At 36.8% G+C, this 24,969-nt stretch overlaps 1 protein-coding gene across 2 annotated transcripts in view; it reads right to left on the bottom strand.

Annotated features, from left to right (window-relative positions):
- NEDD4 (NEDD4 E3 ubiquitin protein ligase) overlaps nucleotides 1–14,366 on the bottom strand; it is a 33,009-nt gene extending 18,643 nt beyond the window's left edge. Inside the window, exon 1 of one of the 2 annotated variants that reach the window (XM_054388115.1) lies at nucleotides 12,852–14,366. In XM_054388115.1, the coding sequence (XP_054244090.1) occupies nucleotides 12,852–14,366 (1,515 nt within the window). The remainder of the gene's footprint in view (nucleotides 1–12,851) is intronic. The other variant, XM_054388116.1, reaches the window with a different exon arrangement.
- Between the last annotated feature and the right edge of the window lie 10,603 nt (nucleotides 14,367–24,969).

Genomic DNA, 24,969 nt, shown 5'->3' with positions numbered 1-24,969 from the left:
GATAGCACAACACTTTGTAACAATTTGAAGACAATTGTTATAGACAATAAAACTTGTTCTGTACAGAGTGAGGTCTGACTGATCCAGAACTCAAAGAGTCTTGGATACTTCTGCTTTCCTGAAAATAAATGAAGTTTGAGGGGGCTGCAGGTGGAGATTTAGATTGAGTTTTAAATCATATAGAGTAATGCTAATAAAACAGGAGAGCTGATCAGCGTCTCTACTAAAAACATCATGCTAAAGGACAATGAGCAAAGCCTTTTTCCCTGGGCTGTTTCACTAATTGTCTTAAGCAATCCTTAAGCAACTAAACATTTATCACAGATCACACAGAACTAAAGAACTTCCTCCTAGGAGCACCTAACAACTTCTGAAAGCCTAGGCAGCTGTTTAAGACAGGCATATATAAACACCTTATTTAAAAAATACAGCTACTACAGAAAATGAAAGATCAAAAATAAGTTTTGTCTGTGATAAATACTTCGGAAGTTTCAGCAATTCCAGGAGTCCCAAGCCTGGCAGCATCTTCCCTACCCCCTGCCTGATACTCTTGTTGATGTCTAAAAAAGCGCTAAAATTCATTTTATCTGTTAAAAAAATGCCATTTGCCTACACACATTGTGGAATTTCAACTGAAGTCTGAAAGATTCTGCTGGGACTTGGATGTCTGGACTGTCTGATGACAACCAGACTATGAAAATAGCGACGCTGCAGTCTGATTCCCTCCAGCCTATGCCGTATCAGGGGAAGGACAAACAACACAGAGTATCACTGTACTATTTATTTTTGCTCACTGATTATTGCCTGCCATAGAAATTAAAATTTCAGTAATTTATGTAGATAATTTCAGCATTGACCAATTATCACTCCCAACAGTCAAAGTACTTTACTTGATTGCTTACAGGATTACTGGAGCGTAAGCTGAGTTGTTTTAAATTAGTTTGTGATTGGAAAGCCTTTGCAAACCTTCACAAAAGCAGGAAAATGTATTGTATGGGTCATCTTTAACATGAAGATATATCACTGCCTGTATGCTAAAACCAAGAGAGCATGAAATTTTTAAAAAGGTACCTATAAGCTTCTGGCATTTTTCAAAAATCTACACTATACAAGACTACACTATTTTGTATAGACAGAGCAAGGAACTGTGAAAGGCTTCAACAGTGCAGCCTCTGGATTTTTAGTCTTCCTAAATTTTCCAGCTAAGAAAATATTTGGTGCCTATTCTTTCCTAAACCCATTGGGGTACACAAGTTTTCATTCAAACTCATCACCCAAGAATTGCAACAGCCTTCTTACATAAAATTTTGCACTATGAGGCTCTGCTCCTCACTGACATCAGTTCCCTTCACCTCAAGGCAAAGCCATGTGTTTCATCTTTCTTCTAGCACAACTATATATTTAATTTTCAACACCAGTGTTCTACAGCATTACAACTGCAGGCCAAGCATACTCATTTTTTGATGCCCTGATAGCATTCTCTGTTCAAACAGCTTTGACATTATAGGTAAGCATTTCTTCCTCCCTTAATTCAGGTACCTTTCTTCTTTAGTTCTGCTGTCCTAAGCTTGTCCATTTTATCTTTAAATCATACATGTATGCGGAGAATCAATGCCCCACATTTGTATAAGCTCTAATTTTCACACCTCCAAAAAGCTCAACTAGACTGCAGAGCTTGTCACTGATAACAACATGCTAGAAATCTAGAGATACATAACTTTAAACTGAATTTATAGTAGGCATATCCTATGTTTAGATTTGAGGGGGGAGCGGGAATAAACGCAAACTACACACCTATTTAATTCACCAACTCATTTGAGATAAGATACAACAGGTTTCCATACCTGAAGAGTCCAAAGCTTCCCTGAACTACTGAAGGAAAGCTTTCTGTATTATTATAGACCACAAGCTTCTGGAAAAATATAGCTATCAGTTTTGCCCATGAGGTTCTTTTTAAAATGGCACAGCAAATACCTTGGACGTTAAAAGGCTTAGTATTTGTAAAGTTCTTGGCAATTCTCAAGAGGAACATAATTTTCAAATAAATTACTGGAATGCGGGACAAAAGTCTGCTGTATTTTAGAAAATCTCAAAGCATCATATTTGTTACCAGCATTATTTTAGTATGGGCTCTTGTTATTCACTACATTATTCTGCTGTCTCTCCTTCTATTTTTAGCAGAGTTAGCCTTGATAACCAACCTTTAACAGTATTTTCTCCTCCAGCCAGAAAGCAAACTCCTCCAGTGAAGATTTTTGTTCACCTCTGAACACATAGACAAGGAAGCAGAGATGCTCCCGCAACGTGCCACACTATGGCAAGCTGACTAACTGCATTCAAAAAAGTACCAAAGCCACTTTTAAATGGACATCACACACATTAACAATTGAATGTCAGAGGAGCTGAAACTGTTTGGATCTCTGTTTCATGACAGCAGGCTTTTTCAAGACAGACAAGCGGGTCAGTTGTTCCTGTCAACTTCTGACTTTTTAACAGCCAGAGAACTCAACCTTTCTGCTTGCCAAACCAGAAGTGCATAAACTTCAATTAATGATATAGTACACAAACAAAGAGGCCTTTTATTTAACTGATTCATTGGTTTAGTCTATAGACAGTTATTAAAAAAATGTGAGGACAGACAGCTGCTTTATATGACATATTTAAGAACTTCAGTGCAACACCAAACAACTGCTCAAAGAGAAAAATACCAAAAGAAAACAATCCATTCCAAAACTCATTTTCATCTATTTTATGTATGCTTAATAAGCCTTAACAGGATTTTGGATTTTTTCTGCAATTTTCATCAGAAACTGGTTTTAAACAGGCATGGTTATCTGACTACACACTTAAGAAAATATTACCCATAATTTATCAGGTTTGAAGACAGTTAACTGAATGTCATGACTTTCTAAACTGCTAGATTCAGCAGCTGTTTTTGAAATAGCTCTGGTTTAAGACCACGGTGTTGAAATAACAGGTATTCTGTCTACCAACTTGTGTGACCTATTTTTGTTGGTGTTAACGCAGGAATTAAAACTTAAAGATATTCCCAGTTTTTTTTCCGACTAAACAGACAGCTAATTGTGCATAAGTCACATAGCATGGAAATCTACAGCTGTATGGTAAAATGAGAAAGCATACAGCTTTTATTGGAAGGAATATAAAGTATCAATTCAAACAGGAAAAAAGCAAACAGTGATCTGGACTATCACTGCTTAATAAAACAAGAGCTCAATAGATCCCTTATAAAAGCAACACTCTTCTTGCTTAAACACCAAAATATCAACATTAGTTACAACTTCAATGAAAATAATAATAATAAAAAACCACACCAAAAAAAACCACAACAAAAGCAAATTCAAGTATTTTTCTTATGCTGCTCTGAGTGTACTATTTGGTTCTCACGAACTCTCCATTGAGGAAAGTGAGCTTTTTTCCTTCTATAAAATACTGCCAGCATATGCTATTCACCAAACATTAGTTCCAAAAAAGCAAAATTCAATTATTATGTTAAGATCTTAAATCAATGAATTCTAAAAGTAATGTTTTCTGTCTTGCAAAGCAATAAATACGTAGTTACATGGAATTCCTTACAATCTCAGTCTCCAGTATTTTTAAGGGGGAGAGAGAGGCGAGAATTTTTTAATGACATGTAGCCATTTCTTTTTAGCTGGTATTGATTATCAACTATCAATGATACTGAGATGTAAGAACCTGTCTGTATTTTCAAAATAAATAGGTACTGTTACATCCATTATTATACAACATCTATTTCTGCAGAATCTTCTGTCCTGCTGCTACTTCAACAGCAAGGTGTCAGCATAACATGCCTCAGCAGTTTCATCATCTGTTTAACAGACAGCATTTAGAAATAACACTGAAGTTATTTTCATTAATTCTCCCTTGCTTCCAAAGATATTTTGAGAGAACTGCTCCTCTAAGAAGACCACAGCAGAAGTGTCATCTGTCTCTCCATTTATAACTTACAAGTGTATATAGAACCGGAATCTTATAGCTAGCTTCCTTAAAAGTTCATATTTAGTCTACAGTAATTTTATAACAACATTCATATATTGCTCCACTCAATGTCTGCTACTATGAGAACTTGTGCTTAAAAGTTCATTAACAATGCAGTTTAAGATGGCTGGAGTGTTTTTTCTGCATACAAGAACTCATTTTCACATCGGTCATAGGAAGACAAGGAGTCATTGAATAACCAAAGCATACTTAAGCACAAAGTAAACAGAGAACAGGACCAAAATTAGTAATGTGTATATTTTATTCTTCAGGAATTTGAGTTCCTTTTTGGTTTTATGGACAGATGCACCAAACAAGCTACCATATAAAAAGCAGGAAAATTACATATTATTAAAAGTCAAGAGTCAATCCAGATCCGGCTTCTTCTGTTATACCAGCCAATACTCAAAAAAACCCAAACAAACCAACCTATTTTGGACAACAATAGCAAATACTTAATTAGGTGCTATTTCAACAAGCTATTTCCAATGTCAAGTCAGTTAACTTCATAGTCATATAGAAACACAAACTTTCGCATGTGTTTGTGGAAGCTTTTGTACCAAATCTCAGAACATCAAATAAAGTTCTTCAAACTAATTCCTGTGCTAACTATTCCAGGTACACTTTCACCTTCGCCAATTAACATTAATACAGTCAACTTTTTGTTATTCAGAGCAAGAAGAAACATCTCTCCATCATAGTCTCACTCCTGGGAGGCTCATTAGGTCCAGTACGCTGCTATATAAATGCACAAAATCAGGCTGAACGTGGAAGCTGCTTTTTCCAGCACTAAATATAACCTTGAGCAGTTTGCTCAGGCTGTACAAGTAACTGAGAATTTTTCTGTGAACACGGCACTGGATGCAGGCAGAATGGCCAAAGTTTGTCCATCAGCTTTCAAAAACATTGTTAACTCTACTGTTGTGTTTGCACTAGCATACAGCTACTGGTTACTGCCAGCCACACTGCAGTTTTCCATGCTCTTCTGCACTCTGCATTATTCCTCAGCCCTGCTGATCTGAACTGGAGTCCCTGGCCCTACCTGTTGTCCTCTCCCAGCTCCAAGTCTAAATCTACTGCTACCAGTCCTAAACAGACAGATAACCCTGCCATAGCAGAATTTAGTAATTTGTCTTAAACTGTGCTATGCTGAAGTTATAAATCCTACCCTCCAAAACCAGTCTATGTGAACTGGCCTTGGATGCCTCAACTTCTATGACAAAGCAGCAACACAAATAATCCACCAAAAATTACTTCTACAACAAAAGCACTATTGCATTCTATTTTAAAGAAGTTCAACATCATTTCTTACTAAAGTTTCATTACGCTTTGCACAAGAGACATAGGGTTTATCTGCCTATAATTTGCCAGATGTTAACCACCTTGGATTTTTTCTTTACAAGGTAAGTATTTGTCTCAAATCAAACTGTTGTAATTTGAGTGATTACTGCAACAACTATGGCAGAAACTCTATTAAAAATAAGTCATGTTTGTTATAAATTCTGGAATCTTTTTTACTTTGAAAAACCCTTCTGCTTTCGTATTACTGAACAAGACCTTCTCTCTTATGTTAGGAGAAATCACCAATTGCCAGAGAAAAACTCTAGGATTAAAACAATCCAGATCTGTATTTCTTCCCATATTCCTCTTACTGAGTAGCTGGTGTCCCATTTGCATTTTAATGCCCTAACTTCAATGCCTCCAAACAAGTTTGTATGTAATTTCAGCCACAAACTCGCTGAACAAATGAACATCCCTCTTAAATTCCGTTTGCTTATGTTACAGCTGATAGAGCTAAAAGCAACCCAAGGTCTCAAACAACAATTGCATCTATCTGTATGCTTTTCGGCTTACCATAAATCGCCACGTCAGAAAGGACTGATGTAGTCTCTTGAAACAGCTGATTATAGACCCATAAACTAACACTGAATTGAGCTACAAGCGTTTTGCTGGCTGCATTCCCAAATCAGTGTGTTCTGTTGAAGTTCACTTGAAACAGAGACACTTCATAGAACCACAAGGTAGTTCCCTTCAGACAAGGGTGAAAGTCAGTCCTAAGGCAAATTACTTCCCTGAAAAAGCTAGCCAGTTTTGCTTGCTTGATCTATATGTGAAATTCATCCACTTCTAAAAGATGAGAAAACAGGTGTTGGAACACAGAACACCACCCTCAACCCAGGGTGAGGAGAAAACTTGAAAGAGCATTTCTACCATTTGATCCTAAATGGCTGAGCAGACACCAAAGAGCCTAACAGTCAGATTAATACTCTGTAGCCTTACATCCTTTCCCTAGTAATGACCAAGAGTAGATGCTTAAAGAAATTATAACAGCAGCAGTTAAGAATAGTACTTCCTCTGCTATATCCTCCAGTTTCTACTAAGTGATCACAGACTTTTTGATTCTAATGTTAAAATACATATTGAGAACATAGTACTCTTGGGCAGACCTTTCTTCAACTTACTAAACGTCTTCTTAAAATCCACTTCCACGTTTGGTATGCACAACAGCTTGCAGCAGTGAGCTCAGCAACACGTAAAAACTGTTTTTGTTTTTTTTTTTTTACTGGAGTGGATTCTCTGTTTTAATTGACCTCTCCTGAACTATAGTTTTATAAAACTCCCTTTACATCACTTTTTCCCCCCTCCTCGAAGCTGAAAAGCCCTTGGTGTACTTAGTGCCTCCTCCAATAAAACGTATCCCAATCTTGTGGCCCTTCTTGGTATTTTTCTAGTTCTCTTACATTCTTCCTGAAGAGGATGACCAGAAATAGGCATGTCATGCACATATGTGGACTTGTCAACTCCATAACGCTGTTAAATTTTGTTAGTTTATTCCTTTCTTAATAAATCCTAACCTTCAATTTGTCTTTAAATGGTCAACAAGATTTGAGCTGACATTTTCAGCTAGCTGCTCACCATGACAAACTATTCCCTGACTAATATGAGAGACCATTACTACACATGCATCACTAAATGTTCTTCCTCTCTGTGTAGTACTCGGCATTTATCAACACTGATTTTCAAATCGTCCATTCTGTGGTCTAGTCACTATCATGAGATTTTTTCTGCAACTTCACAGATGACAACTTAATTATCACTTTTGTTTAACTTCTAATTAATTGTCATCAATGAGGAATGTCAATGTGTTGAGAGCATTTTTCAGAACTTTTGCTAAGGGTTCTTGTCAAATACTATTAAAAGCTCAGTGTCCTGCATTAACCAGCTCACCCATATTTGTATGTCATTGCTTCGTTTGATTTGCAAGACAAAACTTCCTTTTATGAAAGCAGTGCTTGGTCTCCTTCCCTGTAAACTGAAAACATGTCATATGGCTAATAATTCTATTCCACATATTCTTCCTTCCAGACTGGCCTGCTGCAGTAGCCTGTAGTTCCTCTTTTGGTAATTTAAAAGTATCAGCATACTACTTGTTTTCCTTCAGCAAGGAAATCTAACAGATTTAAAGATTATTCATTATAGTTTACATTTCAACAAGTGTTAGTTGTTAAGGGCTTTTGTCTTATGAAACAATGCTTACATCACCGTAACATTTTCCAAAAAATGTTTTTGTTTAACCCAAAGTGTTGATCTCACTTCTCACTGAGAGCAAAAAAGATCTGAAAGCCTGCAAGTTTGGCTAGTTAGGACTACAGAGAACCATGTCACTGTCTTGCCTTGCAAACACGTTTTACTGTAAACTCATCCTTAAACCTGTAATAAGCCTTACGAGAAAACTACTATAGCTTGCAGCTATATTAAAAAAGCCACACCATCAGTGCTTCCCACTCTCTCATGATAGACCAAAAGGACATGAACCAACCTGAAGGCTGGATAATTAAGTATTTGTTCAAGCTGTTTCAGGAGCTCTGCTCTGCTTGGCTTTCCAGCTTTAGTTTCCTGTTTCACTGACCTGAAAAACCTACCTAAACTCAGTTCAGACTAAAAACAGAATGAGGTTACCCTAATACGTGCAGAGCACAATCAAGTAAAACTCCTCTTTAATATGTGTAATGTCTGCTGGTGACTACAAAGTGCTAGCACTTTCATGTAAAGGATTATTATTGCTACAGCTTAGATACTGCTCCTTACATCACAAACATATTCTCAAAGTTACACATAGCTCATTGTTGCCAAACACAACTTGCTAAAAGTGACAAGGAAATGATAGTGATGGAGCCAATACCAAACAGAATTACTTGACTACTTCCCTTTGCTAATGCTTCCACACAGGAACTGCTCACAGCTAGTGCTAGCTGTAAGGTTTCTCACATACTTTGTGTGTTACTTTCTTTCTCCCCTTGAGTAAGACTGCTAATTGAAAAGCTGAAGGGATGAAGAAAGGTGGAGAAGCTGTAAAAAAATCTGCATTTAAGCAAGATGGAAAATAGATCAGTACAATTTATCAAAACCCTACAAAGCACTATTATATCAAGGATGAAAGCAGGTGCTTGCTTACAACAATTATAAACAATATAATTTCAAGATATGCAATACAAAAATGATTAGGTAATGAGGTTATCATAGCACAATAGTATAAAGCGATGACAATTTGTGCTTTGCTTTGTATTGTATCTATAATCTTTCTTCACCTGCCTCCTTTCCATCTCATTTCTCACACAGACCTGGGACACCAGTGGCCATTCAGCCCCTTTGCTCAGCATGCAGAGACGGAGAATCACAATGCCTTCCCCATCTCTTGGCACATTTCCCTGATTGGGCCATTATCGCTTATGAAGAAGTTTAGCTAAGACAAAAGCTTTATACTTCAAGAGGATCAAATAATTTTTCAGTTCCAACTGAAGAATTTCTTCACACAAACCTGAAAGCCAAAAATGTTTTGGTTACTTTAAACCACCTGTGAACTTTTTTTTTTTTTTGCTTCAAAACGTGCATTCTGCACAGTAGAGACAAAACCTGAGTAAAATTATTGTAGATAAAAGGACAGTAACGTGACTTCCTTAAGCGTATAAGAAATTATTTTCATAGAATCATAGAATCATCCAGGTTGGAAAAGACCTTCAAGATCATCCAGTCTAACCTATCACCCAGCCCTAAGCAATCAACTAGACCATGGCACTAAGCGCCTCATCCAGTCTTTTCTCGAACACTTCCAGGGATGGTGACTCCACCACCTCCCTGGGCAGCCCATTCCAATGGGCAATCACTCTCTCTGTGAAGAACTTCCTCCTAATACCCAGCCTATACCTCCCCTGACACAACTTGAGACTGTGTCCCCTCGTTCTGCTGCTGGTTGCCTGGGAGAAGAGACCAATCACCACCTGGCTACAACCTCCCTTCAGGAAGTTTTAGACAGCAATGAGGTCACCCCTGAGCCTCCTCTTCTACAACCCCAGCTCCCTCAGCCTCTCCTCATAGGGCTTGTGTTCCAGGCCCCTCACCAGCTTCATCACCCTTCTCTGGACACGTTCCAGTACCTCAACACCTCTCTTGAATTGAGGGGCCCAGAACTGGACACAGTACTCAAGGTGTGGCCTGACCACTGCTGAGTACAGGGGAAGAATAACCTCCCTTGTCCTGCTGGCTGCACTATTCCTGATACAGGCCAGGATACCATTGGCTCTCCTGGCCACCTGGGCATACTGCTGGCTCACTTTAAAATAGTTGCTAAAGTAGATTTGAAAGTACATTTATGATACTTGTATTATCTAACCAGCAGTGATACTGATGGGGAAGGAATGGATAATGTCAACAGGGATATCAATATAACATTGCACTTGTTGAAGAGATTAACACAGCTTTCCTTTTTTTTTTTTTTTTTTTAAATAAAATTTATGGTCTGCACTAAGTTGAGCTGTAGTCACTGCTTCTGCATTACTCTCTACCTTTTAAAAGTTTACATACATAAAATAACATGTAAACTATTCCCTTACTCACTCCTACTCTCCCAATTCATACCTGTGATGTCAAAGTGCTTTACTTGCATATCTATTTATACCCTAAGCAAAAAATAGATGCACTGAAAAAAAAATTAAAAACAGAAATAAGAACTCAAGGATACTCTTCAATGCTGGAATCATGGACTACCTCTTCCTCCTGATTCACATAAATGAAATTCCATTATTTACTGCAGAATTTATTCAGTAAGTTTCTACTAAAGATCAGCAGTGGTATGTAGGGCATCACCATTCCACATTTTTAATCAAACTGAAAAATAATCCAAGGCCAGTTGTCACAAAAATGGTGTTTGATTTTTTTTTCTTTTTATTTTTTTTTAAGGTCAGCCTTTAACAAGCTGTTGATTATAGAAAGCAGGAAATCTGATATGAGGTGGATGAAGTCAAGTAGCGAGGCACGTAAGAAAAGAATGCATAGACCTTTCCCTGCTTTGGATTCTGGAGTCTCTGACCAAAGCAGATTTCATGACTGCTCTGCACAGATAGCTGACATTACTAAATGCTACTCCAGTATCAACTCGTTAAATTTGAACCCAGACTCAGCATATCAGTATACTAGGCCAGACTAACTGGAGTCAACAGAAATATTTTGGGAGTTGTTTATTTTTAAATGCATCACAATACACCATGATAATTAACTGGACTATATAATTAAATGATTGCCACAGAATCCGTTACATTTGTCACAAAGACAGTAATGGCAAACACAATAATATTTGTCTATCTTATTCCAGTGAATTGCTGAATTGCTATAAATTCACCTACAGTTTTTACTTTGTTTGGTGATAACATGTTTTATGGGATATTCTATAAAAAACAATTTTACATTAAGAGGGAAAGGGCCATTTCAGGACTGAAAGTCTTCTGCGCCTGTTGCTGCATAAAGGAATCTGAAACAAGTATACTGCCATAAAACCTTTAGTACCCAGTTTTCTGCTGTCAGAGATTTGGAATTTGTAGGTAGACACAGCACAAATCTAAATTTTTGCAAACACATGAAAAGTGCAACATAACAACAACAAGTTGAGATTCAGACTATTTTTATTTTAACCCCATTTCTCATTCTAGTCAGAACATGTAATCTTAAGAATTCAGGAAGCTTAAAATGCACTACCACATGAACACAATAAAAATGCTCAAATACCACACAAGTATGCTATCAAGTGCTTTAAAAAAAGTTAAGTCTCCTTAGATTTTTATGTCAATCCACTCTTAACACCAGTTCTGGGAAACTGAAACAAACTAGTCAGTTCAGTGTCTTACAAGGTTTTCTGGAAATGTCTGCTACCAATCTATTCCTGAACTTGGATTCTATCCAAACTGAATTTCTTGAAATTGCCCCTGCTTACTGCAGAAGGGGTTGGACTAGATGACCTTTGCAGGTATGTTCCAACCCAGACCATTCTACAACTCTATGAAATTCACTCAATATAAAAATATAAAATACCTTGCATACCGACTGTCATGAATCACAGAGGCTAACAGCGCAAGCCAATGAAAATTGCACTTGGAAGTGCATGACTCAACATGTTTTCCTTTTTACAATATACTTTTAAAAATAATTGTATCCAAACTACTGTAAACATATCATATTCTGTTTGTGCTTGTTGTGGAATTTACCATCAACCGCAGACTTCGCTTTTGGGATGAAGAGGCAGCGAACAATATGTGATCCACTGTGAGCTTTGTAATTAAGCTTAAACATAGACTGCAGTTTTACAAGAAGGAAAGCACATTTATCTTCAACCTCTAAGCAAAAGGCAGTACAAAATTCCAAAGAAGTTAAGAAGCACAGAAACATCAGGCACTACTCTCAGGGCAACAACAGACTGAAAGTTGCAGGCTAATGCCCCAAGGCAAATATATTAGCTAGTTTAGAAACGGACTGTCATAACTATAGATCTTTGCCATAAAGTCTTTGCTTAAGCACACTGCACAAGCACACTGGCTAAATAATAGTAGCATCAATTTATGAAGAATGAGATCTTAACACAATGTTGGTAAGCGTTAATTGTTGCACTTTTATCAGTATTCAAAACTAAAACTAATATAGAATATTTGGATAATTCAAGTCTTCATAAAGTTATTTAAACAAGTCTTTAAATCCACATTTTGTGGCCTATACCTTAATAATATAAATTGCCTTAACAGTTACTAAGAGAAAGCACACTTCTGCAACTTAGTTGGACATGAGTTTCATTAAAAAAAAAAAAAAAAGTTTAATGTAAGCTTTCTAGACCTAAGTACTATAATTTGAACAGCAAAGTTGTTGGGAGAGGTATTAAGTTACAGGGTACTGCTCAGGCTGAAGTAGTGGTTGGGAGGAAGGAAAAAAAAAATAGAAAGGAAACACTGAAAATTCCTGTGGTTCGGGGTGTATACAGAAACAAATGGCATTTACAGTTTCTCTGCTCAGATATTACTTATCTTTAATTCTACATGCAGCAAAATGTTCTGTAACAAAGTCTGTAAGGAAAAAAAAAATCTGAAATATTACAGTAACCCACACATTTTTATATGCAATTTTAGTATTACTATTAATTAACTGTAACTTCTCAGTAAAAACTACAGAACTTTATCTGAAGTTTAAATAATTCCCATGTGTAGATAACTAGAGAAGAAAATCCCTCTGAGTTCCTGAAAAAAGGAAATTATTGTTTAGAATATATTAAATACAGGTATTTCACTGTAAGATCTGTTCACTGTATCTATTGATCTATCTACTGTATCATGTTGTAAGAAAAAAGTCTAAAAACTTAATGTTACAGATAATATAAAAATTAACTTCCAAATGGAGACAGTTTGACACCATTAGGAAATTCTGAAATCAATGCATTTAAGTATTGATTGGAAATGTTATTATTTTCCAGTTATAACTGAGCTGTAAAATACTGTTAATCTACAGACCAGAACACTCACCTTATGGGACCTCCAGAAAGAAGTGCTAGACATTTCCCTTTTAGAGGTTCCATTTCTTCTCTTAACACTGGTTGTTTTTCCTTCATTCCCAGGTTTGAACCGTATGTGCAACTGAGATGTCCCTGCACTATGACACTTGTACTTAAGACTGGATAAACAGCAAGAAACTTTTTGACGTGATCCTTCCAATGAAACACTCCTTTGCAAAATATGGTGGGTTTTGCTCATCTGTGCATTTGGTCTTTCCAGTTCATTTATATTAATGTAATATTCTGAATCTGGTTTTGAGGGTAAACACGCCGATGTGCTACGTGCCAGTTTTAAATGCGGGCATTTTGCACTGGAGTTCAGATTTAATTCCGGACTGCAACAGCCGTTAACCATTTCACTGCTTGATGCTAATGCTCTTGGAGTGAGATGAACTGAAACACATGAGAAGCCATCATATACATCTTCACAAATTGCCTGTTCAGGACAACTCAAAATTTGGCTTTTGTCCTGTAATGATCTGTTCAAGTAAAGTGGTCGAATGTCTCTGACTTCACCAGAAGGGCAAACTGTTTTAGACAGTCGAAGTCCATTGACTGCTGTTGAAAGGAATCCCTTGGAAACAGTTTGATCTTCTTTTTGTGCCAGCTCACCAGGAGAAATAATTAGTTTATGAGATGTCTGATAGGCACTTCTATGTGATAGCTGACCTGAGCTTACTGGAGAAGCTGGAGGAGTATTGGAAGGACTCCTAGGGAAAATAACCAGTGATGAACAACGTCGCAGTGGAATTTTAGTTTTCTTCCTCACTGACAAAGCATCTTGGTCAAAAGTAGTATTACTTCTACACAGAACTTCCTGACATGAGTTGTTCCTATAGGGATTACATTTGTTTGCAGTGCTTCCATACGAAGAATCATCATGAACAACATTACTACATAAAGTACCATCTCTTGTCAAAAGAGTGCCACTACCACTGTCACTGATGACACTGTTACTATATGAACCCCCATCACTTGTGGTACTTGCACATGATCCATAGTCACTGCCAGCACTGCTGAATGATCCACTGTCACTGGCTGCAATACTGTTAAGACTGCCATTGCACAGGGCAGTATTGCTCAGAAGGCTATCATTAGATCGATGATCAACTATAATTTCAGCACTGCCGTTTTCTTCATTACCAATACCAATGAATGAAGAGTCTTCACCTGTAGCCACATCATCACCAGATTGATAACATTCACCAGATTTTCTAGTCTGTAGGGAAATACGCAGTGAGGTGCTCTTTTTTATTTGCAGTGGAGAAATAGTTGCATTGTCCTCTTGATTAATTACTTGCTGCATTACAGGTGCATATGCAACTTGTCTAGGAGTCAGTTTAATTTGTGTAACATTAGGCGCAGAATTCTGCAGTTTTTTGAAGTACACACAACTGTTACTATCCAAAACATCTTCAGAGATTTCCATTGATGGGTCTGTGTTGCTTCTTTGGGTAACAAAATGCAATCTTAACTGTCGTGCCATTTGTGCTCATTTCCACACATGTTAGCAAATGAAAACCACAAATATCCTTCAGCAGAAAGGCTACGAGCAGCTGCACAGAATTTAGAGCTTGCACATCACAACAGCAAAAAGCCCATAAAAGCTGTAGTCGTTCTCCTAATTTCTAGAAGACATTAGTATTAAAAAGCCCCAAACTGTACCTCATGAACTGTCAGCCATTCGTTGAACTGCAGTTTGTGGACCATCTTTGCTTGCAGTCAGAAAGCATTCATTCACAAAGCACTTATGTTCCAACGACCTCTGCCGCAACACACTGACAAGCACTACTGACCTTGTTTCAATTATCCCTTCTGTAATTCGAATAAATGAATACATTAATCAACTTCCAGTAATTCCACGTTTAAAACAGCAAGTCCTGCTGCAGCTGCACTAGCTGAGTCAATGTGTCTGTACTTTCCTCAGCAGCGTATGACTACTAATATTTTTACCCATAGGTTTAGAATTACAGGAAGTTGGTAGGAACGAAGTCCCATATAATTGAGTATCAAGTCTAGGATTGAATTTCCAAATAGTAACCATGCTAGCAAACTGCTGAGGTCTGAATTATGCATAAACCAGTGAAATAAGCCTTATGCCCCCTAAAAAAAAAAAGTCTCTGTGCCAGTTAAATAAAACTTTAAAGAAACCTGGCATTATCTTGCAGTCTACATGCTGTTAAGCAAACACAGTTTCTAAATATTTGCATAGTAGAAACTGCCCCTGCTAAATAACTCATAATTTTCAATGAGGTGTAACTGAATTGTAACCACAAAAAGTTACTCTAATTAACTATTTGGCATTTATTTTCAGCCTACCATGTTAACTTTTTAGATTTCAATAATTTCAAATTACAGCTGTTAAAGGTAGAAAGAAACTATTCGTACAAGCTGAAGTACCTCATCTTGTTTGATGGAAGCCTACAACAACAAGATATTGATTTGAGTTCAATATGGTATGCAAATATATTACCAGCTATGCAAACTTTACAACACTGAGCTAAGCATGCAAATGCAATTACCAAGCACAGTTACAGAAGAAAGTTATTCTGTATATATATATATAAAAAATTACATAACTTTAAGTGCATAAGCCAGTTTGTAACTGCAGATTTTTATTTCTTAAACAAAATGATTAGCATGTCAAGAAGTTAATAGACTGTCAAGTCTCAAAAGAGTATGGGGATTGAGAACTCCCACAAAACGTTTCATAGTCTCACATTGTCTGAGAAGGTCCTTTGCTGGCACCTAGTGGGACTTCTGAAAAACGACAGTCTTGAATTTCGTTAAGTCGGCTGTCACGTTGGGTTTTTTTGGTAGATTGTTTGGGGTTTTTGTTGCATTGGTTTGGGCTTTTTTAAACAAACATTTGGCTATGAAAGTACTTTTGAATACAGAAGGCACTGATGATGCAGTACTAAGCGCTACCGCACAAACATGAAATTACTTAGTGCTGCTGAAAAAGCACAAACAGGAGAGAACACTAGGCCATTTATACTTTTATAGGTCATACTACTAGAGTTTTTTCTGCTCCATATTTATTTAACCTTTGCTATATTTTAAGCTAGAAGGCAGTAAAATGAATGTTTATGACTTCTTTCCAAAAAAGAGCCAAGAATGAAAATTCGAAGTACCCTATCTGCAAGCAGTCAATTTGTTTTCTAATTACACTCCAGGGCTTACTTAACCTTCATTACCTGAATTCCATTATTTGAATGCAGCAAAAAATAATACTAGTGTATTCATAAAAAGCCAACATACAATAGTTCATTTATTTCATTATGCTTTACCAATTGCAATTCTATTGTTACATGTTGGAAGGGGACTGGGACAGGAGGAGAAGAGGGTTTTGGTCACAGTTTTATAAAGTTAATTTGAACTTCAAGCAGTATTTAAAAAGAAAATACCACCACCCAAACAACAATAAAATACACTGTAAAATATGCAAGTGAATAGTAAAATTTTTTTTTTTAATTCCTGAAGGTCTTTTTCTCTCCAACAACAAATTAGGAACCATTCGTAATATGTTAGTGTGCTAAACAACACATAGCACCTTTATTAGACATACTGCTTTTAAAGGAAGCAAGCAATACTTGATGAACTGAAATGTTTTTCTCATTTTACTAAAGAAACCTCTAAGAAAATAATAACCTGGCATTATTTGGTAACTCCAGCTTAAGATTTAAGTGAAATTTCTGAACACATTGGTCATCCTTAGCTGCAACAGTACAGCCAACTACAGCTTCTGTAGACATGAAATAGGTTTTAAAATGTAAAATTCTATTTTGCTGAATTAGAGTTGACAAAAATAAATGGAAAAAATTAATTTTAAAGAAGTACCAATAGCTCTATTCAACTCTTAGTATCACTGACTTCTTCAGTATCAGTAAGATATTTTGGCACTTCATTTTGAAATACATGCAGTTGTGAATATATATATATATATATATATGCACACACATATACAATTGTGACTATATATATATATAAAAAAATAATCACACTTAAGAAAAAACATAATTTCCAAGGCAATGCCAATGAAATGTTTTAGTGCTTCCTCTCCTGTAAGCAAATGGATCAAACAATTACTCTAGATTAGAGAACAATATTAAGGAGCAATCTTGGTAGAAACCAGAAACAAAGTACTGGCTTTCTACCCAAAAGAATCAAGAATTTAACTTTCTAATTAATTGTGCCTTCCAGCTTCCAGAGGGTGGCAGTAATGTTCCAATGGACAAAGTACTTCAAAAAGAATGCACCGTAACTTACAACATCACCTTGAGACAAGTATTTCCAACATCCTGAAAAAAATTATATTTAACCTGTCCTGTGAGCCACAAATTCTGGTGATTGCCTTTAAAACTGTCTTAACCAAAAAAAAAAAAAAAAAAAAAAAAAAAAAAAAGAGAGAGACCATATTTTAAATACTTTGATCAGGTAAACACAGTCAAATACTTGACTTCAGTCAAGTAAATGGTTTGGGGACTGTGTGATGCCTAGAACCAAGAAACATGCCTCTTCTTAAATCTGATTATGCTAGATGGTTTGTACTTATATTTACACACATTTGCACTCTTTCCAACTTTAGCAAAACAGCAACTCCATGAAAGATACAATATAGAAAGCATTAGGGAATGTAGCAGTTTAGGCTGGGTGCCTAGTGCTACTGCCACGTAAGCTACACCTCTGGTGTCCCGAGTGTCCAACCCAATAAGGTGGACACATGAAAGGGCATATTTCTACCCATAAATCCTGCCCCCTATAAATCCACCTGTAAAGTCATTCTCCTCTTTCTTCCCTCTCTGCTCCCATGGGAGATGCTTCCTATCGGGTAACAGTGGGGGAGTATCTCAAGGCCTCTTAGGCCTGTCTAGACCTAATGCCACGAGGAGAAGGGGGGGCAGTCTCAGACCTGGCCAGCCTGAGACTAGCCTAGAAATGGGGGGGGAAGAGTGAGCCCTGGGGGTTTTGGGTATACCCTCAGGTCAGGAAAAGGGAAGAGTTGGGAGGTCTTTGGGTGTTGTGTAAGGGCCTCTGTACGCTTTGGAATATCTTTGCCACTATGCTTGTAGTTTCTGTAGTTTCACCAATTGCTTTTCCATTTAAACTTTCCATCACTCTTCAATCCGTTTGTGTGAGTGTCATTCTTTTGCCCCTTTCAGGGCAAGAGAGGATCTGTCTGGCCTCAAACCAGCATGGGGAAAAATAAGCTTTTCATAGCCAACATACAACTCCAGCACAAAAAGATCCAGCATAACAGCTTCCAGAATGAAACTGTTTGTAGAATACAACCTTAAGAGTACTCAGTCCCTGCTATAAGTTTCAAACTGTTGCAGAAGGAAAAAGTGTGTAATCCAGTGACAGAGGATATCTGAGAAGTACCCTTAAGATGCAAGTGTCATGATTGTACTGCTCCCTGCCTTATCCATTATAATAAAACATACAGACAGAAAGACAGGCAAGTAGACGTCTTCACAAGTAAAATGTGAGCATGGATAGAGGAGTTTTGATTTCACTGAGGAAAATGCACAAGCTATCCCTATGACTTGCCAGAACATCTATCCACAAGATCACAATCCAATGTTCACTTGATAAGACTTCCAAAGAAAACACACACACATTTTCTTTCATGCTACTCTTCACACCATGAAAAAGCTTCTCACATTGTGTACAGAGATAATCAATACTACTTTGCTTGTGGGAAAAATAAAACATTCATTGTGGAGCTTTCAGTACCACAGTAGAATTTGGCTACATAATTTGAAAAGCACTATAAAAGAACAATGCTTTTGACTTAGAAGTTAAAAATAAAAATGTAACTGCTTCAGAGCATCACAAAGTGTTATAATGGGAGATAAGTAAACTAATCAGATCTGCCTCTCACTTTTGGTTTCATTAGAGTAGTTAGGATTGTTTGGTGTGGGTTTTTTATCCATGCTGAATCCAGACAAACTTCCATTCACTTCTCTAATATACAATATTAACACAAAAGAACCTACCAAACGGTTTTCATCAAATACTTCAAAAAGAAGTCTGTGTTTCTGAGGATCAACCTATGAAAAATAAACATGTTAATAGTTAAAATACAGGCTAAATTGCAGAATTTCTCTTAAGTGAAATCTGTTTATGCAGGACAGAAGAAATACATAAGACCTAAATTAAACAACAAACACACACCTTGCTACCATTTCACTATGCAACACATTTCTGTTGGAATAAAGGAGCCAAGGCTGTTGCTATCCCAAACTATTTTACACCCATGCTCATGTCTTAAAACATTCATGGAATAAAAAATAACATCAAGACTGAAAATTTAACTCTGGTACAAACAAAAATGTTAACAAATGTATTCCCAAAGAAAGCATCTTGTAAGCCTTTTGAACATTCATCACAGACATACATCTGATTTTAAGTTGAAGCAGTCAGAAAATTTTCCTACATCCAAAGTAGGTAAGGGTGTAAAAACACTTACTCTAAATAAGAGTTCTTCGTTCCACTTGGGGTTTAAGGACTACATGTGGGGAGGAAGAAGAAAGAAAAATGGAAAAAAAGGACAACATTGGTTATAGTGACAATTCTGTATTGATGTCTTTACCATTTTACATCTGGTTTATCTTATGTAACAATCCACTTCACCTTTAACCTTGCTGTTGCAGGTAAAAGTCACAGGACTCTGATAATGTTTAATACGGTATAGAACAGAGACAATTTGTGCAAGTTTTCTCATATTTTGGCTAATGCAAGGATGCAGAGAAAGGCTCCTTCATTATACAGTCCAAATTAGTTAATTTATGGTACACCTTCAGTAATAGTCATTGCCTTCAAGTTCACTATCTGCATTGCTTACATGCAAATGTATGTTAATCCTGAAATTATGAAGTCTTATCAAATGCCAAATCTGTCACCAATGTAATCTAGACCAGGCCCAGGTGGGCCAAACACAATATAACCTGCTCTACTGAACACATTCTTTCAGTTGTGGCTACTTTTAAAAATAATACAGATACTTTAGAAATCACATCATAACTAAACTAACAGTCATCAATGTGAAAGAAGAATGCATGAGAAAAATTATTTAGAGGTGTATTTTCCATCACATATATACACAATTTTTCATTTTTAGTTGATCTAACATAAGTTACCAGTACTGGGACTGATCTTTTCCTGAAGGTATTCTAGAGAAATGAGTAGTACTACACATTACATTAACTGTGTAATTTGGTGTTGAAATAAAACAAACTGTGTTTGTGTTTCAAATGTAAAAAAGATAAAAGTTGTAAAACAAGAAAGTAAAAAGCTACACAGTAAGAGAGATTCTTACAGCATTAAAGATCACAGAAAATCAGAAGAATCCAGTATTTCCATGAATTATGTAATTGTTGATCAGTACTAAGCTCCTATTCCATAGTGTTTCTCTACTATTAATTACAATTAACAAAGAGAAAATGCCAGAATAATGTCATGAACGGACAAGCAGAGCAGATCATGGAATGTACCTTTCCCCATGTCCATTTACTCAAACGACATATTCATTCCCATATTTCCTACAGCATTAACTTTTACTCTAGAATCTGATCAAAACCAAACCCAAACCCAAGAGATCCACAAAAATAAGATGGCTTACCTTTTTAATAGTCTTTGTCTGAACACTGGTAAGGACTCCATTCACTGGATCATACACTGTTACTTTCACATATGGGTCACTTGTAAGGGAGAAAGAAAAAAGATAAGCATGCTGCTTTACATCCTTTTTTTGTCAGTGTTGTTAGCAGTTGAGTTTTAAAAGGCTTAAATGAATATAAGCTATGAAAACAGGAGTTACAATTACTTTATGCACACTATTCACATTTGTGCTTACAATCATTTTCTAAACACTTTTATCTCTAAAACTAAACACTGTTAGTGATTATGACCACACTAGCTACACCATTTTATATTCTTTATACCACTACAATTTGATTCTCTCTCCCTTTTCACAGTTCTTATTTCATGAGAACAGATTTACTAAATCTTCATGCATTTCAACAACACTAAAGCAACAAACAGATATGATGAAAAAAGGTTGAAGTATTACATCTTGTTTTTAACAATTTAGTACATCTGGAACTTGAGGTACTCCTTTGAATATGAAATAATATTTTAAGAATTTCCACAGTTTGAGTTTAACCCAATTTTTTATGTTAAGGAAGGTGTCCTAATATGGTTGCTTAGTGGACTACTGCTTCAGATGATTTTTTTCCTTTCTGTACAGTGAACAAGTTTATATAAATATCTCCTTCCATGAAGACTAAGCTACTCAGTTGCTCAGACTAAAGAAGATGACCGAGAGTGTCTGCCATACAGTAAGGGAGCACAGAGGTGCACAATTTTTGTTTAACACACAAAAAAAAAAATTGAAATATTGTCTGGCTTTTGGAAGAATACAAGTATCAGAAGAAAAAATTTATCTAGTGTTAAACCAGTGTCACATGTAACGATTTTGATAGTTGTAGAATAACAGCATTTCTGTACATATGCCAAAGCAGCTGACAGCAGAACTGTTACTATACCCACTCATACTTTTCTAGACCATCTGCACATGAGCCCAGAAAAAAAAAAAAAAAAGGCAGCTTTAGTACCAGCTGCATGCTGCTTCTACAAGATTCTACAAAGCATTTAAATTACCGATTCAAAAGTTTGCTCTTTCCTGTGGTAAATGTTAAGCCACTGCAAGTGTTTCTTCTTTTACAAGGATTGTTAACTTTTAAATTTGTACATATTCAGAGCCTGCAGCCACTGGCATAGGTTTACCACATATACAGAGGTGGTGGATGCTGTTCCTTTGCATATAATTTGAGTTGGAATACTCTCATTGTTACCAGTGTTTAGTGTTACCAGTGTTTACTCCAAATCTTTAAAGCACATAAAGACAATTTTGATTATAACTGAACACTTGCTATTTTAATTGCACTCTACCCAAAAAAAACCCACCATACATTTGCCTACCCCTCCAGAGTAAGTCTGTTCTACCATGCAGAGAATTAAACCTTCCCACTCATTGTATTGCCAGTGCATAAGATCTGGCCAAGTGACTCTTGAGCAAGAAAACAGGTATGTCTGAACATTTTATATAAATTTAAACAGTTCTGACTTTTTTTTTTCGAAAGAGGTAAAGTAGGATTTATTAAGATCTAAACAGCTGTGGAAAAAAAAAAAAGAAACAGCTGTCCCTTAATATATTAATAACATATATTCTTACCTGGCTCCTAAGATGTCCTTCTTGGCCAGGCCAATTCCAGCTATAACCTTCACCCTGACAATACGAGTGTTCTCCTAGAAGACAAAATAACATATTCAAGATGCATTCAGATTTACTTTTCAGATCTCTTATTAATTTAGAAAGTTAAAAGAAATTATTGGAAAAATTTTGAATTTACACTATAGTTACCTTGAGAGAAACAGCTCTAAGTTTCAGTGGGAAATGTATTCTACCTTTACCTTTTTAAAGTGTTATTACCATTGTATTCACACATGATGGTAAAAAGAGAATCCAAACAACTGGTTAACTCAAGAGAGTAGGGTTTGATTATTTTTTTTAATAATTTTGTTTCTCAGTGTTCTAAAGGTGTGGGATTTTTTGTTTGTTTGTTAGAGTGCTTAATCCCACAAGATAAGATTGTTCCCATATCAGACTGGACGCAGTACATGCATGCTGCGCAGCACACACATGAAGATCTCCTAGGACAATGGCAAGGGCAAGCTGCTGTTCCCATAGCCCACACTGCCCTGTGACTTCTGCTGCTCCCTACTGTTCCAGGAAGGCAGACATCTAAGGGTAGTTTCTGCAAGCAGTTTGCCCGTTTCAGAGCAGGTAGCTCTTTGCTGTCTTTTCCACAGAGTAGGCAACAACCTCTGTGAGAACATGCTCTGAATAGCATAACAATTTTTGTCTCACATGGGCATGATCTGTTAGGACACAAGGAATGCAGTGCCATTTGCATCTCACTAGACGTACAAATGTGTAAGGACTGAGCAAGTTTTCACCTAATGGTACCTTGGCATTCATCAGAAAGTGGGAAATAAACACTGACCATGAATTTATTTCCTGAGGGGGATAAGAACAGAATCAAACTTATAAGAAGAGATTAATAAAGTAGGAAAGAACTCTGGAAAAAAGGCAAGAATAAAGAATTCTTAGATCTATTTTTATTTAACAGCACAGAGAGGCCACAGTCAAGATACTGGGATTCCTGAAATGACTTGTCAGCCGGGTATGAGATTTTTAACAAACAAAAATCTAGTTCAGTTACACATCATTCAAATCACAGCTTCACAGGAGTGATGTGATTGCACTCCTCCTGTTAATTAATATAGCTGTACAGAGTCTTAAATGTCTCAGCTGATAAGCTACTGAATTCAAGAAGGGGAAAAATCCTAACAGCTGTGACCATGTCAGGGGAAGAAGACAAATGAACACTGTTTCTCTGGAAGTTAAAAAGCTTTGCAGATGAAGGACTGTTTATAGGCAATGGCTAGTCAGAGACATTTCTGAGGAAAGCTGATGCGATCTAGGTGGTTAAGGAGTTAAATAGATACCAAGAGCAATGGGTAAAGCACCAGATGTTGTCCCTGCGGCCTTTCTGAATTCCACACAGGATTGAAAGTGCTTTCCAAAGGAGAGATAGGAATCACCCAAAGTTTGCTTTATCATTGGTCTCCTTCATAACCACAGGACTGAACTGACTAACCAATACAAAAAACTAACAGAGAACTGCATGCTAATCCTGAGGCAGAAACTACTGACTAAAAAGATAAAGCTGAAAACAAACCACTAAATAGTAATTTATTTATTTTTTTAATGTAAGCAAGTTTTTCTCACCCTCTATAGTTAGAGGTGACTGCCAGGAGACTGTGATGAACATCTACAATATCCTCTTGCTGGCAAAACAATCAATTAGCCAAGACAATTCCAGCCAAATCAGAAGTCTTCCACCTTCACCTCAAAGAAATTTGTCTCCTATTATGAAATCTAATAGTTCAGAAAATGCAGACCAAACAACCAGCCTCACCCAGCAATGACTACTGGAAGGTGACCTGAGCTTTAAAATCTAGTCACCATCAGGCTAACATAATGTTACATGTTTTTTGACAGCAGTATCTTCTGCCAATTACTTGGCTTCAGTGACATTCAACACTGAGTTTCAGAGACTACTCATGCTGAAAAGTACCACATGCATTTCTGCTTTCACTGACCGCTTTTGCACTTCTTTCAGTGCACCACTACCCTCTCCCAACAAGAAGAGTATCCTCATCATTCACAGCCCATGGGACCCAACTGATAGAATCCAGTTCAAGAAAGAATCTCAGAAAAAGACCAAGAGCAGATGTTGGCGTAGGATACACCACCCTAAAAGACAAATACCTTTTCTGGCATCTACATTTAATTGTTAAGACCATAAACGTCTCAGTTATTCAAGCATAGGAAAAGACAAATTCTTTTGTCTCTCAGAGTCAGGCTTAACAGGGCATCAACACAGTCCACATGAGCGAGATCCTAGAAGTAGGCTCCAAACTCTTCAGATTTTAAAATGGGTTTAATCACATGGCTTGTTTACTTGTATTGTAAGAGGGATCTGCTTTACAGAAAGAGTTGCTTTGTACATGGCCTCAGGAAACTAGAAACCTCAGGATGGCATGCTGAATGTTGATTTTAACATACTTGGCTGAATGAGCGAATTATTTGTTTGGGGTCAGCACCAAACTATGATAGCTACAAGATTTTAGCTAGTCCAGAATAACTAAGCAAGCTGACATTTGCTTATGAACTGCCATGCAGATTAACAAAAACAGTTTAAAAAAATCTGAATTGTTCAGAACACTCTTCCCCATAGATCTCCATTTCCACTTTCTTCACTAACCACTCTCCCCTCCCAAAAACCCACCACACACCTTCTTGTGTATTTTATACACTGACAGGTGACACCGAAGGGTCCACTACTCCCTCTTCCTAGCCAAAAAGACTAGAAAGGTCAGGAAAAATCCTGTGCTCATGTGCACGGGCAAAACTTAAACATGAGATATTAAGTTGGCATTCTCTGGTCACACTAGTG

This window comes from Indicator indicator, chromosome 16 (genome assembly GCF_027791375.1).
Source record: "Indicator indicator isolate 239-I01 chromosome 16, UM_Iind_1.1, whole genome shotgun sequence".
Classification (NCBI taxonomy): domain Eukaryota; kingdom Metazoa; phylum Chordata; class Aves; order Piciformes; family Indicatoridae; genus Indicator; species Indicator indicator.
This window is presented reverse-complemented; position numbering and strand designations above follow the sequence as displayed.